The 16,482-nt window shown below is 45.2% G+C and overlaps 1 protein-coding gene and 1 long non-coding RNA gene across 3 annotated transcripts in view; one reads left to right on the top strand and one right to left on the bottom strand.

Moving 5' to 3' along the window:
• The window catches only part of LOC137215338 (uncharacterized), a 234,144-nt gene that overhangs the window by 20,400 nt on the left and 197,262 nt on the right, over nt 1-16,482 (top strand). The window lies entirely within an intron of this gene.
• The window catches only part of VAT1L (vesicle amine transport 1 like), a 148,387-nt gene that overhangs the window by 62,062 nt on the left and 69,843 nt on the right, over nt 1-16,482 (bottom strand). Inside the window, exons 5-9 of one of the 2 annotated variants that reach the window (XM_067720439.1) lie at nt 15,640-15,743; nt 13,429-13,484; nt 9,604-9,798; nt 4,002-4,055; nt 870-971 (exon numbers count right to left, since the gene is read on the bottom strand). In XM_067720439.1, the coding sequence (XP_067576540.1) occupies nt 885-971; nt 4,002-4,055; nt 9,604-9,798; nt 13,429-13,484; nt 15,640-15,743 (496 nt within the window). In that variant the 3' untranslated portion in view covers nt 870-884. Of the gene's footprint in view, nt 1-869; nt 972-4,001; nt 4,056-9,603; nt 9,799-13,428; nt 13,485-15,639; nt 15,744-16,482 lie in introns of those variants that run through there. The other variant, XM_067720438.1, reaches the window with a different exon arrangement.

Here is a 16,482-nt window from a genome sequence, read left to right as displayed (position 1 = left end):
GTTCACACTGGAGCAGGGTGGGCCTTCATCCAATATGACTGATGTCCTTAGAGAAAGGGGAAATTTGGAGACCGACAGACAGACAGACAGACAGACACACACACACACAGACACACACACAACACCATGTGAAAACGGAGGCAGAGAGAGACAGTGATGCTTCTGTGAGCCAAGGATTGCTGAAGACGGCCAGCAAACCCCTGGAAGCTGGGGGAGAGGCCTGGAACAGATTCTCCCTAACAACCGTCGGAAGAAAGGAACTCCGTCGCCACCTTGATTTCTGACTTCTGGCCGCCGGAGCTGGGAGACAATAAAAGCCATTCAGTTTGGGTTACTTTGTTATGTCAGCCCTAGGAACAAATATACAACTGTTCCGGGAAATAGGGTCAGTTGCTCCTATTTTATAGGCGAGGAAAAGGAGACGCAGAGAAATGAAGTGTTATAGGCCAAAGAGCCAAGAAGTGGGAGGGTTAAGAAACCCAGTATGTTTGCTTCCTGTTGCAAAGCTTATCCCACCTGATTGGAGCTGCTCTAGCCTATTATCTTACGCCACATATTGGCAGAGAGCTTTACAGTTTGCAAGGGTTCAACTCATATCGGCTCAAGTGATGGCACAATAAATATAAAATCCTTTGCAATAACAGGGAACGTGGTAGTAGCTCCATTTTCAGTGGATGAAAGGGGTGCTCAGGAAGTAGGATGGATTCTGGAAGGTGAACGTGAAGGCAACATCCACAGTGTGTTTCCCTGCCGGGATATGACCTTTATTCATGTGTTCTCTGATTTAAATTATGTTCTCCTATTCAAATGATCTTGGCCTGCAGAAGAGTTATTTATCCCTCTTCTCTGGCCTAGCGGATAGGCCAGAATCCGTGATGAACACATCAGGACAGATACCTCGGAAAATATTTGAAAACAGTCCTCCTGATGCCACCGTGCAAATAAGACATATCAAGTGATTCCTCCAATACCTAGGAAGGCAAACAGAAGCAAACAGACATGTCCATTTCCAGCCTTTGGAAGCAGCAGAATCTCATCTGGGTCATGGGAAAACACAGCCAAGAGCAGTCTGCACTGACCCTGTCCCTGGCTCACAAGGAAACCCAGATTTGTGATGTGTTTTCAGCCAAATGACAGGTGTAAAAGCAAGAGTGATCGTTTTCTTCGTAACAGATGTGTATTCAGAGCTGAGTTCCTAGACCTCTTAACAAGGAGCGGAAGTACCTGTCCTGAGGCCCCGGGAACCTTCTGCCAAGAGCATCCTGTGTTCTCCTTGCTTGGTACCTTGCCTAAGAGTCCCTGACCGCAAAGACCTCAACTCCGTGGCGGACACATTTGCAATGCGCTGTAAGAGCAGCTTGCCAGTTCATACTGTCCGGTCAGCACCTTTTAGTTCTTCCAAACTGATGCAAGGTACAGTTATCTTCTCCATTTTCACAGGTAACTGTCAGTGAACATGTCAGTGAGGGCGGCAAACCCTTGGGACCTGAAAGCAGGGCTTCCTAACCAGGGGTGGGCGTCATGGCAAGACTGGGGATGTTGGGGATGTTATGGCAGAAGAGTCAACACCGTCCCTACGTCTTGGCAGGTGGGCAGGAATTTTGCAGGAGGACAAGGACGAGGGAAGGGCATGAGAGGTGGAAATAAGAGCACAGATAAAGGTGAGGAGGCAACAGACTCAGGTTTCTGAAGAGCCACAATGGTCCAGTGCGGCCGGAGGGATGGGGACAGTTGGCAATGGGCAGGGGCTTCCACCTACCCCACCTTCTCCCAGGGCCGGCCTTCCTGCCTCCCCATCACTCTGTGTTCAGCCTCATGCGTGTTTGTTGAGGCTTGGATGCTCCAACCCCCATCTCTCTCCAGCTTCCAGGCCTTTCCCTGGGATGTGGCACATGCTTGGGTGGGTCACACCCCCATCCAGCTACCCTCCTCCAGGGCTAATTTCCCACTGCTGTGATTGTCTGGTTGCTCCTTGTTGAATGGATGGCATATTAATTTCCAAGTGCTGCTCTGGCAAAGTACCACAAACTTAGTAGCTTAACACATCGCAAATGTACTCTTACAGTTCTGCAGGTCAGAAGCTTGAAATGGGCCTATGTGGGTTAAAATCAAGGTGTCCACAGGACTGTTTCCTTCTAGAGGCTTCTGCTTCCTTGTCCTTTCCGGCTTCTAGAGACCACCTGCATTCCTTGGCTTGTGGTCCTGCATCACATCACCTTCCCTCTGCTTCCTTTGCCACATCTCCTCTGACCCTAGCTCTCCTGACACTCTTGTAAGGACTCTTGTGATTACATCAGCCCCACCCACATAGTCCAGGGTAATCTCCTCATCGTAAAATCCTTAATTTAATCACATTTGCAAGGTTCCTTTTGCTGTATGAGGTAACATATTCGAAGACTTTGGGGATTAGGATGTGGGCATCTTGAGGGCGCTGTTATTCAGCCTGCCGCAGATGAATATGCTGACCCAGAGCTGTGACTCATCGTGCTTGATCTGTTGGGTAGTTAGAGCACACTGAGCCCTGGTGCACGGCAGGGTTGGGGGCGTGACGGAATTGCAGAAAACACGTGAGCAGGGCATGCTGGGAGAATGTGCGTGGAAACTGGGAATGTGTGCGCGAGCCGGGGGTGATTATGTTGAAAGGGGGGCATGCAGCAAAAAAAATAATGAAAGGGACATAAAGCAAACATAGTGGTTACTTCTGCAGCCTCAGTTTCCTTATCTGAAAACTGGGAGGATGGACCAGGCTGAATGTGCGGCTTTATAAGGCCATGCAGCTAGAATATTAGTAAGGACTGAGGCCAGCAATCTGACTTCCCAAGCTGTACCTCTTTCCCATCTCCCATGTCCCCTTATCCCATCCTTAAATAGCCCTTCTCTCTCTCTCCCTCTGTGTGTGTGTGTGTGTGTGTGTAATTTATTGAGATACAATTTGCATACCATACAATCCATTCATTTAAAGTGCACAGCACAATGGTTTTTAGTGTAGTCACAGAGTTATACAACTGTCATTAATTTTAGAACATTTTTATCTCTCTGAACAGAAATGCCCCCAGCCCTAGGCAACCCCTAACCTACTTTCTAAACAGCCCTTCTTTGGACCCAGCACCCCCTGGCTATTTGCCAGCCCTTTTTTCTGCTCAGTGCCAAATAGGAGGCTTATGCTGGCTGTCAGACTGTCCTGCCCATGATTCTCTTCCTGACCCTCTGCCTTCAGACTTCTGCCCTCATCATTCTACTGAAAGGCTTTCTGAAAGGTCAACAATGACCCCGGGGCCAAATTCAAAGGCTTTTCTGCTCCGTACTTCCTGACTTGTCAGCAGCCTGACTTTAAGACCTGTCATGGTGGTCCCTTTACCACTGCCCTGCCCGGGATGCCTCACCTTCTCCCTACTGTGTGAATGGTGGGGGATGCTAGGATTCTGTCCTCACCCTCTTCCTTCTACAGTGGAGAAGTTAATGCCCACGGTCTGAATGCCAGCTTTGCCATGCACCAGCTGTGTGAGCTTGGGCAGCTAACTTCATCTAAGTCTACTTTCCTTATTTATATCTCAGGAAGAGTAACAGTACCCACCCCTCGGGGTTATTGTGGGGACTAAATGAGTTAATTCATAGGAAGCGCTTGCTTGGAGAACTACTTGGCACATATAAACAGTCTACGCTAAGTGTTTGCTAATATGATTATGTTGCTCCTTCTTTTGTTCAATTGAGTTTATTCATAGCCATGTTTTTTCAATAACTTCTATGCATCACACTTCCCTGGGGTTCAAATTTCCATTAAATTCAATTATAAGCCGGGGCTTTGGGCAAGTATAGCTTCCCCAAAGCCTCACTTTTGTGACCTGTAAGACGGGGGTAATAGTAGCTGGGTCTTAGGGTTGTTGGAGAGTTTAAATAAGTTAATACATGCAAAACATTTAGAACAATGCCTGCCATGCAGTAAATCCTCTAGAAATGTCAGTAGCAGCAGTAGTTGTAATTATCCAGCCTTCATCTCTCACCTCCATGTGATGGTTGACTTGACCGTGGACATCACTTGCACGTTCTACCATCATCTTAAACCAAAATCACATCTGAGCTCATCAATTTTTTCACGGCAGCTTCAATCATTGCTAACTCAAATCACACTGTTGGCACCCCCAGTCCTGGTTTCCCACGTCGAAAGACCATTGGTCATCTTGCATCTCCTTTGTCCTTTCTATCCAATTTTCATCCTTCCCAATGACTCACATTTGCTCATTCCCTCCCATTCACTTCCCCCACTTTTGTCTGGGGCTTGCCTACCCAGGTCTGAAAGTCTTCAATGACCTCTTGCCTGCCCCCCGTCCATCCACCAAACCAAAGTACACATGATACAAAATACATTGCCCACTTCTGGATGATGCTTCTAAGTACTCTCCCTATCCCCAACTCTGCCCCTGAAGGAGCTTCTAAATCTTTAAAAAAGGTCTCCACGAGCCAGTCACCAACTGCCATAATTAAGTGGGACTTTCCATAGTTTCTCCTCGAGTCTTTGCCTCTTAGTTTTGGTTTGGGTATATGTTTCAGATGCTTGGCTTCATCCTTTCTTTTCAGTCTGGTGTTGGAGGTGAAGCCTGTGGCTTCTTTAAAACTGAAAATCACACCTCCACCCATCCTTCTCTCTTGAGTCATCCCACCCTCCCTGTTCAACATTAATCTGCCTTTTATCCAGTCAGCCTCTTGCTCTGTGTCAGATAAGGGTCCCTATCAAGCTCAGCACCACATTATTTTTCCTTAACTTATTCTTTTAGGCAGACCCATCTCTGTATAGGTTTTGTGATGTCATAGAATGAAAGACACATTATAATTAAGCCACAACTATTAACATGAAAGGAAAAATGTGGGGGACACATAATGAGGGATTGGAGCACTTAAATAAGTGACTGCATTTGGTCAGTGAACTTCACTACAGCCAAGGCAAAGAGAAGTGTACAAGGAAGGGCACAATTAACGTAATTTACTAAAGGTAATCATGCCAGATTGCTGGGGAGACAAATTTACCTTCAAGCAGAAGGATGACATCATCTCATAGACCAGCTCTAGGAGAATTTCTGCAGGGATGGGAACATTCTTCCATCTCTGCATGGTCCAATATGGCAGCCACTAGCCACATGCAGCTACTGACCACTTGAAATGTGGCTAGTATACCCAAGGAACTGAATTTTTGATTTGACTTAATCTTAATTAAATTTGAATAGCCACATGTGGCTAATGGTACCATAATTGGAGAGTGTAACCACAGACTTCTATGTAAATTATGTTGTAAAATATCTTTAATAGAATATTTCAAAATTGCCAAGATCTCTCTGCAGCCCTGTGTCCATTTGCTAGGGCTGCCATAATGAAATACCACAGACTGGAAGGCTTAAATAACAGAAATTTATTTTCTCACAATCCTGTAGGCTAGACATCCAAGATCAAGGTGTCAGTGAGGTTGGTGTCATTCTGGGGCTGTCTCCTGGGCTTGCAGATGGCCCTCTTTTCACTGTGTCCTCACATGGTGTTTATGCAAACATCCCTGGTGCCTCTTTTTGTCCTAATCTCTCTTCTTATAAGGACACCAATCAGATTGGATAAGGGCTGCCCAAAGGCCTCATTTTAACTTAATTATTTCTTTCAAGGCCCTATCTCTAAATATAGTCAGATTCTGTGGTATTGGGGGTTAGGGCTTCAACATATGAGTTTGAGGGGGGACACAATTCAGCTCATAACAGAGCCCTCTGTGCACTATTAAACAGCAGACAGGTAAAGGCACTTTTGATCAGAGGCCACAACTGGATAGTTCAGGTGTGTATCTTTCTAGCAACATACTTGGGACTAGGATGGGCTTCTGGGAATTGGGAAATCAAAGGGTGTCATATTCCTTAGGCCACAGTCTCTAATAGCAATCCCCTCACCCAGAATGTCAACTCACACTCCTCTGCCTGGCAGTGAAGGCCCCCAAGATTTGACTCTATTGACTGAACCAGCCTTTTCTCCTCTCCTCCTTTGTTCCTGTTCCTCTGCTTTTTTTCCAGACCTCTCTACCCCATGTACCTTATACTCACTCCTGCTTCTCTGATTTTGTTCACACTGTCCCTCCTGATAATACCTTGTTTTTTTAACTGCAACATCATCCTAAGAATTTATATCCTGCTAATCTCAACCAAGACCCACCTCATTCTTAAAACCATCCCTGAACATTCAGTCTTCCTTAACATCATTCTCTCTTGTTTTCAAATCCAGTCACACTTGAAACAAACACCCCATGATTGAAAAACGAAGTTCTTCTCTAATTGTTTCTAGGTCTTAGTGTTGTCTCTGAAACAAAGTCATAAACGCAAGGATCAGGGAACAAGTGACCTATCCCTTCTGTAGACTTGACATCCTAACATAGTACAGGCACATAGCAGGTGCGCAGTAATGTGTCTGCTGCTTGGTTGACAGATGTAAGTATTTTTTGTCCCTTTCCCACCTCTGAACTGTTTTTCCAACTTTATGTACAATTGCACATTTAGTATCTGGAGCAAACCAGTTGCACGTTTAGTATCTGGAGGCTGCAGCATATCACTCACTCTTTGTATTACATTTACAATAAAGTCAAAGATAGATGGCTAAAAAGAAACTCTAATCATCTCTGATATTATTAAATCTTCTAGTCTGAATTCTCAGAGAGCCCAAGAGAAATTTCTTTTAATCCCTATGGTCTTTCTATTCCATAGATGAAGTTATAGAGCTGGCCTGAGAAGCAATTTTGTGAAATCATTTACCAAAGGGGAGGGGGGAAAATCATTATAGTCCTCCTTTGGAGGTTTGCAAGTAATAAGCATGCTCTATTCTCTTCAAGCCCAGAGGAGCTGCGTGGGCTTGATAAACGGCTAAGCTTGGCCCACCGGCAGCTCTAAAAAGATGTCTGTAAACATTACAGAAGAGAACCATCAGAAAGTTGGTGGGTGTTACTGATGAGTGGCTGTGGGTGCTTTTGTTGGCCAACATGGCAGCAGCCTTCTTTCTCTCCTCTGTGAATGACTAGTGACCTATACTTCCTTTGTTTTCCTGGTAACTGTCTTAACCGATATGGCTTCTTTTAAAGCAGTGGTTTTCAACTAGGGAAGATTCCGCCTCTGTCCCCATCCCACCTGGGGGACATTTGACAATGTCTGGAAACATTTTATGTTGTCACAGCTGGCAGTGGGAGGTGCTGCAGGCATCTTCTGGGTAGAGACCAGAGATGCTGCTAAACATCTATCTTTCCTTGTCCCTTTGCTTTTGAGGGTCTCTCTGCCTTGCATACTCTTCTTCCAGTTTTTTCCTATTTCATGTCCCAGTTCAAACAACACCTAGCCTTCCTTATCGAAAGCCACTCTACAGCATGCATTCTCAGTGGGAGCAAGGCCACCCCCAAAGGGGTAAAAATGGATTCTCGGAGGATTTTTTAAAATCTTACTCTTTTAATGTATGTAAAGCACAAATACACATCCAGGACATAAACAGATGGATGATAGGTAGGTAGGTAGATGGCTGGTGTATCTACGGTACTAAAATTTCATAGAGGTGGTTGATTAAGAAAAAAAAAGTCTAAAAAAGCTCCTTAGGGAGCAATAATGAAATAAAGGTTGAAGAATATTGCTCTGTGGAAACTGTCTCCTCCCTCCACTTACTCGCCAACATATACCCTAATTTGCCTCCTTCCAGAACTTAATGCAATTGGAGAATACCCTACTTATTTTTAGTTCACTTGAGTATTTTCTGCCCCTCCCCACCCCTCTGAAAGTGAGCTCCTTGAAACTCAGGGATCTTGGCCATCTATTTGCCACTGTACCCCCAACACCTGCACATTGTTGGGCATGTAATAGATATTCAATCCATATTTGGTGATTCAATTGCATTATAACCAAGGAATGATTTCCACTACTAAACCAAGGACCCACTGGGCCAACCAGACCCCTCTTCGATTTCATCCCTCACTTAAATGCTACCAGATTCATTGGGTCCCTTTTGGGCAGTGAGCTTAAGTCCCCTTCTTTCCTCCATGGTCAAGTTAATCTCTTAGCCCTGGTCTCAGGTAGCTCACATTTTCTCTCCTCCCTGACCTCTGAGACACAGCCACTGCAGTTCGGCCCTTGTCTATTCCACTGACATACCATAGTGAGTACCGTATGGATGTTTGACCCACTGAATTAAAACATTTGACCCAAGTATAACGATAGGTTAACCATCTTAGAACTTACACAACAGAAGGAATGTATGATAATCTGATCTGATTTGGTAACACATTGAATTACAGTGAGCGTGTGCTGTAGAGAAAAGACTGGAAGGAAGCAAACCAAAATATTAACAATGTTATCTATCTCTGGAATGTGGACTTGCAATTTATTTTCTCCTTATGTTTTTGGCTAATTTAGGAATTTCCTATAATAAGCATGTATTTCTTTTACCATAAGAAACAAGGGGTTTTGGTGGTCGGGTTTTTAAAGTATCATTCATGATATTGCAGTATCAGAGAGGCATATATAGGCCTGATCCATGGATCCAGGACCAGGCCCCTCTGATTACATGGTGACTCCCACAAAGCCTTTTTGCGGGGGGGGGGGGATTTCTGTGCTTAGGAAAGCCATTAGATTTTGCCCAACCTAGTCCATTAAGCAAATAACACCAGCTTTCTTGCCAGGATGACAGCTACTATCTGTTCCATGGAATGTTATTTTTGTTAAGTTTTTCAAAGGTGTCCGTGACGCCCCATGCAAATGCAAAAACCAGCCAAACGAGCAAAAAACACACTCCCACATCTTTCTCAGGGGCTTCATGGCTCCCTGAAGCCAAGGTCATGACATCCTGACCTACAAGATTTCTTAGTGGAATGCCTCTTGAAACCTAGACCACATTTCTTCATTTTCTCCTCACGGGCAGCTACCGTGACTGGCTTCCCAAATGTCCAAAACTTCCCTTGTCCTGAAGAATTTTCTAGATGCTGCCTCTTCCTAGCACATCTCCCCTGAACCAATATGGTCAGTTCACAATTCAGTATCCTTAAAGGTGACACAAGGGGCTCTTAATTTTTTTGTGTGATCAAGGAATGCTTTCAAATACTAGAACTTTTTGCAGATCAGTTAATAAAAAGACTCAGTCAAACACTAGATCCAACAATTCATTCATAATTACAGTGCCCAGGGTGGCAGCTAACAAGGTCTGGAAGGGGCTCCAAGCATCGGGGCTTGGCACACAAATCATTTCAGCTCTGAACCATTGTCCGCCCTGGCCTTGATCTCACACACTCACATGGTGAGGATATAACTGACGCTGCACAATGTACACGCTCTCTTGTAACCAAGGTGAATCGTACACACCCATCAAGATTTGGTGACCTACCCGGGAAGGGTTCATGGCATGAATGGCATGTTGACACACGTGGTTTGAGAACCACTACGAAACGTAAAGTATTTCTTACATCCAAAGCACTCTATACTACAGGACAATGACTTTTAGGACCCTCATTTAAAGCAAACAAACCTGGAGAAAAATCACTTAATAAAAGAGCGGATCTGGCTGCCCAAAGCTGACTAAAAAGACAGAGATTATTTGCTGGGGAAACATCATCCTTACCTCCTCCAGGGCCCACAGGGAGTCCACCACGGGCTTGACTTTTTTCTGGTTGTAGAGCCCAATGAGTTTGTCCACCACTCCTTGAATGAGGCCAGCACGGCCCTGTTTGAAGAGCAGGTTTAGAAGGGAAAACCCAGCAATGACTTTGTTCTCTTCGTATAGCTTGATGGGGTTCACCTTCTCAACCTGCCACCACTGGAAAGAGAGAAGGTGTGCGTTACAAGGAATCAATGCCAGGCCATGTTTGTAGCATTGCAGGGAGACAAGGGGGCTGCACTTGGGTGGATTCCAGATGCCCAGGCGGTAGCTCTTGCTGGTGTGTTTCTGTCAGCACCTCTTTGGCTGAGCACTGCTACAGGTGCAGAGTGATGCTTCCCAGAAGAGCCCAGGATGTAGGTGGGACACAGCCCTTTACAAAAACAACTGCGAGACCACATGTGATCAGAATGTTAAGTCACACGGTTGGGACCATCAGATCTGGAGTTGGATCCTGACTCTACAATTTGCTCCCTGTTATTCTCTGTGCTTCATTTTTCTCAGCGACACACACTGGCAGGATGCTGCCTCCGAGGTTTCCTGGGAGAGTTTAGCGTAAAGCGCTTGGCTGACTGGATGGCGGTGGTGGTGATGGGGCTGGTGAAGGGAGCGGGAGGGGTGGGGGTACGTGGGGGGAGTGATGCCTCTGCCTGCACGAGCAGCTTTCCTTGGGGGAACAGCAGCAAGGCTGGAGAGGTGAGGCAGAATGCGTCAGATAAGGAAGAGGAAGGGAGCGTAATATAGCAAGAAGGAACAGCGTATCGGAGCGATGAAGCCACAGTGTTGGAACTAAATTGATGGTTCTCAACTGGGGACGGTTTTACCCCCCAGGGACATTTGGTAAATGTTTGGAGATGTTTCTTGTTATAACTCAAGGGGGGAATCAGCTGGCATCTAGTGGGAAGAAGCCAGGGATGTTGCTAACTCTCCTACAATACATAGGACAGGTCCTCAAAACAGAATTATCCAGCCCCAGATGTCACTAGCGCTGAAGTCCTACGTGGGATACCCACACCTGGCACATATGGCTCCCTTATTTCCTGTCTTTCATCTCCCACTCCAGACATGAAAATAAGTAGGTAATCCATTAAAAACTACAGAAATGGTGATCCAGCTGCTTTGTTCTGATTTAATTGTGTTTCTTCTGGTGCTGGTTAGAATTTAGAAATTCAAAGGTCCAGCTTCTAGAGGGTGCTAAGAGATCAAAATGTTTAATATAGAAGGCAAAGAGAAGTGTGAGGGACACTTAGGAACATCTATAATAGTTATGTTATCGGTGTGTTTCTTTTACATCCTGCCTCCTTCCAGGATTGAGGAAACTCTAAAAAGTAAAATATCTTGTTTTTTTTAAGTGGGGAAATCAGATTGTTGGAAAATAAGTGTAAGAAAGACAGGCTGTAAACAGGGACAAGGTTCATGCACAACATTTTTTACCAAAATATGCTCCCCAAGGGCCTGGGGTCCAGCTCTAGGAGAGATAGGTATTTGGCCGTGGGCTGCTTGCCACAAAAGCAAAGGTAGAGAAATGATTAGTAACTTGATTCACAGTGTATGTGCAGCGCTTCCACAAAGCGTTTGTGAAATGAATGCTTGCCGAAGCTACAGTTGCTGCCCAGTTGTGTTTGTGTTCTAGAGCTGAATGCCTGGTTTTGAATCCCAGTTCTGTCACTCGCAAGCTGTGCAACTTTAAGCAAATCACTTAACCTCTCTGTGTTCAGTTTCTCTACTGTACCTCATGGGGTCGTCATGGGGAATAAATGTGTTGATACATACAAAGTACTTAGCTCAGTGTCTGCTGCGTAGTACGTGCTCTATAAATATGAAATATTTTTATCACCTTAAGTTGGAGAGATATCTTGGATCGAGCGAGTAAGAGCTCTGGATTTGGAGTCAGACTGCTCTCGAAATGTTGACTTCATTTGCTATTATCGTCATCGTTAGGATCTAAAAGCAAATGGCATGTGAACACAAGCTCCCCGTAAGAGTTTTAAGGGGGAACACCATTAAGATAGCTGAGGGAGAAATTCCTGTATGCTTCCAAATATGCCTTTAATTTCTAAGCCTTTCTCCAATGTATAGAAGAAAATGCCTTCTAGAACCTTCCAGAACAAAGTCATCACCCCACTCCTCAGCATGCCCTACCTTCAGTTTGCTTCTAACTGAACAACTGACACGAACCCGGCCTCTGAAAGGGAACAGTCTTTATTCCTGACCCCCAGCTATACAGCCTTCTGGTAATCAGCACCCTTGCTTTAAGCAGGAGAATGTTACTCTCCATCGTGGCTGTTTTCACGAGCGCCTTCCCTGAACGTGGGCACACGACAATTATTTCATTAACGCTGTGTGTTGTGATTGTGCACGTAGGGGAGAAAGGGAAAACACTTCTTACAATTGTATGTAATTTGGGACCAATTTGGTTCCCTACAGCAGGCCGTCAGCATCACGTTAATTGCAGCCACAGCAACAAAACAGCTGCGAGTGACACAAAGCCTGTCGTCAGGGGACGCGCTCCAGACAGCATCATCCTTCACTAGACTCCATTCTTGCTCCCCTGTTCATCCCGAAGTTGCGATAACCTTGACCTGAACTTTAAAGCTCAAGTGCAAACCGAGGCCCTTTAATTCTAGTCTCACAGGGCCGGGGGTACTAATCATTCCAGAATCAGGGAGTGTTTGGAGAGGAAGCCTTTGGCAGCCAGTGCTGGCACTTTGGGGGCATATGAATATCCCACAGTGCCACAAAGAGTCAATTCTAAACCCCTTTCCCTGGCTTTGTCTGACCACCCTATTCACCATGCTTCCACCCCATTCTTCTGTCTTCTACTTCAGCACCCTGCTTTCATCCCTTTCAGAGATTTTATGACTATTTACCATCATCTTATTAATATGTGTTACTTATTTCATCATCTCCTTCATTAGAACGCAAGAGTCCCGAGGGCCTCAAATGCATCTGTCTCATTTGCTGTGGTACCCTGGTGCCTGGCACAGCACCACAAGTAGTAGGTGCTCAGAAGATGCTTGCAAAGCGAGTGAATCCATCAGTGCCTCACTGGCTGCTAAGGAGGCTAAGAGGAGGGAGGACAAAGGCAAGCTCTGATGGGACATGGCGGCCCCTGTGGTGGGGACAGGCGTAAACATGGAAGTTCAAGCCCAGATTAGTTTAATTCTAGTAAGTGTGGCTCCAGGTGGGAATGTAGACCTGAGGAGGTTCGTGGTGGGGTGAGTGCCCAGGGATGCAGCTTCACAACTGCAGACACAATAACCACTGTGTTCAGAGCATGAGCACGTAAGCTAGTGGTTCACACACTTGCCTGTGTCAAAAAATCAGCCCAGGAGCTTGCGAAAAGTGTCGAGTTCTATTGTCTCTCCAAGCCAGTAGGATGGGGCTACAGAGAAATCTCAAGTAGCCCTAGAGACCCGGTCAGAAAGTGGCCAGACTGAAAGGCTGGTCTCTCTGTGGACCAAGTAGAGTGCACGAATGCTAAGTTTATTCTTGACCAGTGATTAAAAATACCAACACTTAAACAATCTCTGTTGAAATCAAAATACAGTTTTCTGGAGTTTCTCGGGCACTCTCATTTCTCTGCTTCATTTGGACAAAAGTGGCCCAAGTCACAGTCCTGTCCATGTGTGGTGAGCAGGTTGAGAATGCAGGCTTTCTTGCAAATGAATGATGCAGATGAAGGACAAACAAGATTTAGGCTATTCGGTCCATGTCCTTAGACGGAAGAGCTCACAACATGCCAAGCACCACACCACCAGCGTACTTTGGACGTGCATGGATACTTACTGATTTTGCAAAGCTAAAGAAGCTCTTGGTCTCTCCAGTCACCATGTTGGATGAACCTGCAAGTGGAAGATTCCCAAATCAAGCTAACGAAAATCAGCATCTCTTGCTTTGCGTGGAAGAATGGCAGTTGTCTGGCCCAGAACTGTCAAGAACTTGAAAGGAAATTTAGGTCAGCCTTGGAAAAATAAGGGAATGAGAGGGTGTGGTTGGTGTCGAGTTGACTTAATTTTAACTAAGTATCACTGGATCAGAGAGGAAGTAACATTTCTCAAGGTGACTATTTCATAACGTTGGACAATAGGTCACGTGGCAAAAATGTGATTTAAGCCACCATTCTAATAAAATGATGAGTTGCCGAAATGTCTTGTTGGTGCCATTCTCTGAGACCGAGAAATGAACTCCTTTGTGAGATTACTTCATGGCATGAATTTGATTCCTCCGCAAGTGAGGGGCTTGGGGAGCTGACCTTGGCTGGGCATTTAAGTAGTGGAGAGAGGCGGGGCTGGATTAGAATTTAGATGGATGGAAAGATGGGGTCCAGAGGAGCAGATGAGGGTGAAAATAGGTTCACAAGCCAAGGAAATGGTGTGACCCACGTGTAAGCTCCAAAGAGGTCTGGGCAGAAAGGTGAAAACCACTCGAGACCAATGGTGTGGGAAACGGAGTCTTGCTGATGGGAACAAGCAATATTCAGAGTTAAGACAGGAAGTCGAGTTAGGAAAGATTCCCTAACATGCTCTTACAGAAAGGAAAAACCCCTTTCTGCGGTTCTGGGTTGGGTGAGGGTTAAGAGATACTATACCCTGGTGGTGCCTTTTCAGCGACTTTTCTGCCTTCCCCCCACAGATTTGGGAGTAAGTTCCTCTCAGAGAACCGTTAAATGAAAAAACAATGTATGTCTTAAACTTAGTTCTTTGGCCTTGGTAAACTAGTAGCCAGTTAATCACTGCTTCTTCTTCTATGGGGTGACTTTTACAGGGTGCAGGCTTCACAGCACTAGGTTTTGATTACTTAGTAGTCAAGTAATTGATGTAATAAATTAGATACTCGTGATATGATCAAGTTGTGTACACCAAAATGACGTCATGGAACTGGGGCAAAAATAGAACCAGTAAATGAATAAGGATGGGTAAAATGCTCATCTGTATTTGACTCACGTGTTAGTCATAGCCAATATCCCTACACTGACATTTATAGCTTCTCTTATCAATAGTAATAATTTAAAAACTGCATCCACCGCTAAAGACTTTCAAATACATGGCCACTACTCATAATGCCAGAACACTCCAGCAATGAAAGTTTCTTCCTTCTCTGTCACAGTGATCTGATGATGACAAAATGATGCTTGACTACTTATACCTCTCAGATATCTCTTTTATAAGAGTCTCAGCTAATAGTAGGGAAATGAGTATTTTTTTCTGAGTTATGCAGAACTAAGGCTCAATTTTCTACTCTACTTCCGTGGGACAGAGTGCCAAAAATCTCAAGCATTGGAGAGCTCCAAGATCATTTGGCTTTGGGATGCGACATCTGGCTTCAGATACGCTTTTTTCTTTGCAGAGACTAATGTTTAAATTGTTTTACCTGCCTATGACAAAGAGAAGAAGAGGGGGGAGAGGAGTCTCTGGGGTCTCATTCTGCTGGAGAAAACCCGCTCCCAGATGTCTCTCATGAATCCTCCCAAACCCAAGAGCATATAAGTGAATTAGAGGCAGACATGGGCTCTGTCCATCCAGGGCTTCTGTCTTGATTGGGACATACAGGAGTAGTTTAGAGGAAGGAGATTCTGTACCTTGCAACTTCATCTCCAATAGTGAAGATCCTCCCTTTTAAAACCACCACATCCTAGCCACTCTTCTCCATCCTCTTATGGGTGTTTTATTGCTTCATTTTTGTAACTTCCTTTGAAGCTATTAGTATTTTCCACATGTGCCACCTTCTGTGGGTCGAGTCCCATCTTGTCACTACCTTGGCTTGGCCTTGCTTTATTTCTTTTAGAATGAGAAATGCTCATGGGATAATAGGGCAGTAGGCACTTTTATAATTGAGAACAGTAGCAATACTATAGAAAATATTAAAATATTAACACCATCCCCATCTCATTACGCCAGCATATCAACACATCTCATTTTTCAGAGCCCCTTGTAAGCACACGTGCGTTGCGGTGCTGCCTGTCGCCGACCACGTCCCCTGCTTCTGTTTAGCGCTCACCATATAAAATGTAGGTTCCCAGTGGTTTGAGAAGGCTGAGACCTTTTCCAGTGTTGTCCCCACAGAGGCAATCCAAAACAATGTCCACTCCTTCAGCAGAGATTCTAAATGGTGAGAAGACAAAGTAAAATAGTGTAACCTGTCAGGGACCAAACCGTCAACCCCTTTTCCTTCCCCTGTCATACTGTTTACTGCCAGAATCAGGAACAGAGAGAGCTCTGGGAGTAGAAATAAATAGGGCAGAAGCCCGGGAGGGGGATGTATCCTCCTGAGTCCAACTCTGAGAATTTCACAAAGCCGCAGACAGCTAAGAACCTGGCTGGTGGTGCCAGCAGAGAACATCACAGTCAGTCTGACCGCCTTGCTCAACTTCTCTGAGCCTCAGCTTTCTCCTTTGTAAAGTGGAGCTAGCGGGACTTCCCTGGTGGTCCAGTAGGTAAGGCTCCGCACTCCCAATGCAGGGGGCCCGGGTTCGATCCCTGGTCGGGGAACTAGATCCCACATGCCTGCGACAACTAAGAAGTCCTCATGCTGCAACTAAGAAGTCTGCATGCCGCAACTAAGGATCCCGCATGCTGCAACGAAGATCCAGCATGTGCTGCAACTAAGACCTGGAGCAACCAAAAAATAATAAAAATAAATAAATTAAATTAATATTTTTTAAAAGTTAAAAAAAATAAAATAAAGTGGAGCTAGCATGTTTCTTTGTGCTAAGAATGAAGTGAGGTGGCAGATGTGGTGCTTGGCCCATTGCCAGCCACATAATAGTTGCTCCGTAAGTCAATCAACAACTCATATTTGTGGAAATTGGGGTGTGTGCCAGGCTCTGTCCACGGTGCTGAA

This window comes from Pseudorca crassidens, chromosome 20, assembly GCF_039906515.1.
Source record: "Pseudorca crassidens isolate mPseCra1 chromosome 20, mPseCra1.hap1, whole genome shotgun sequence".
NCBI lineage: Eukaryota > Metazoa > Chordata > Mammalia > Artiodactyla > Delphinidae > Pseudorca > Pseudorca crassidens.
Note: the sequence above shows the minus strand (reverse complement) of the source record. Positions and strands in the feature narration are given on the sequence as shown.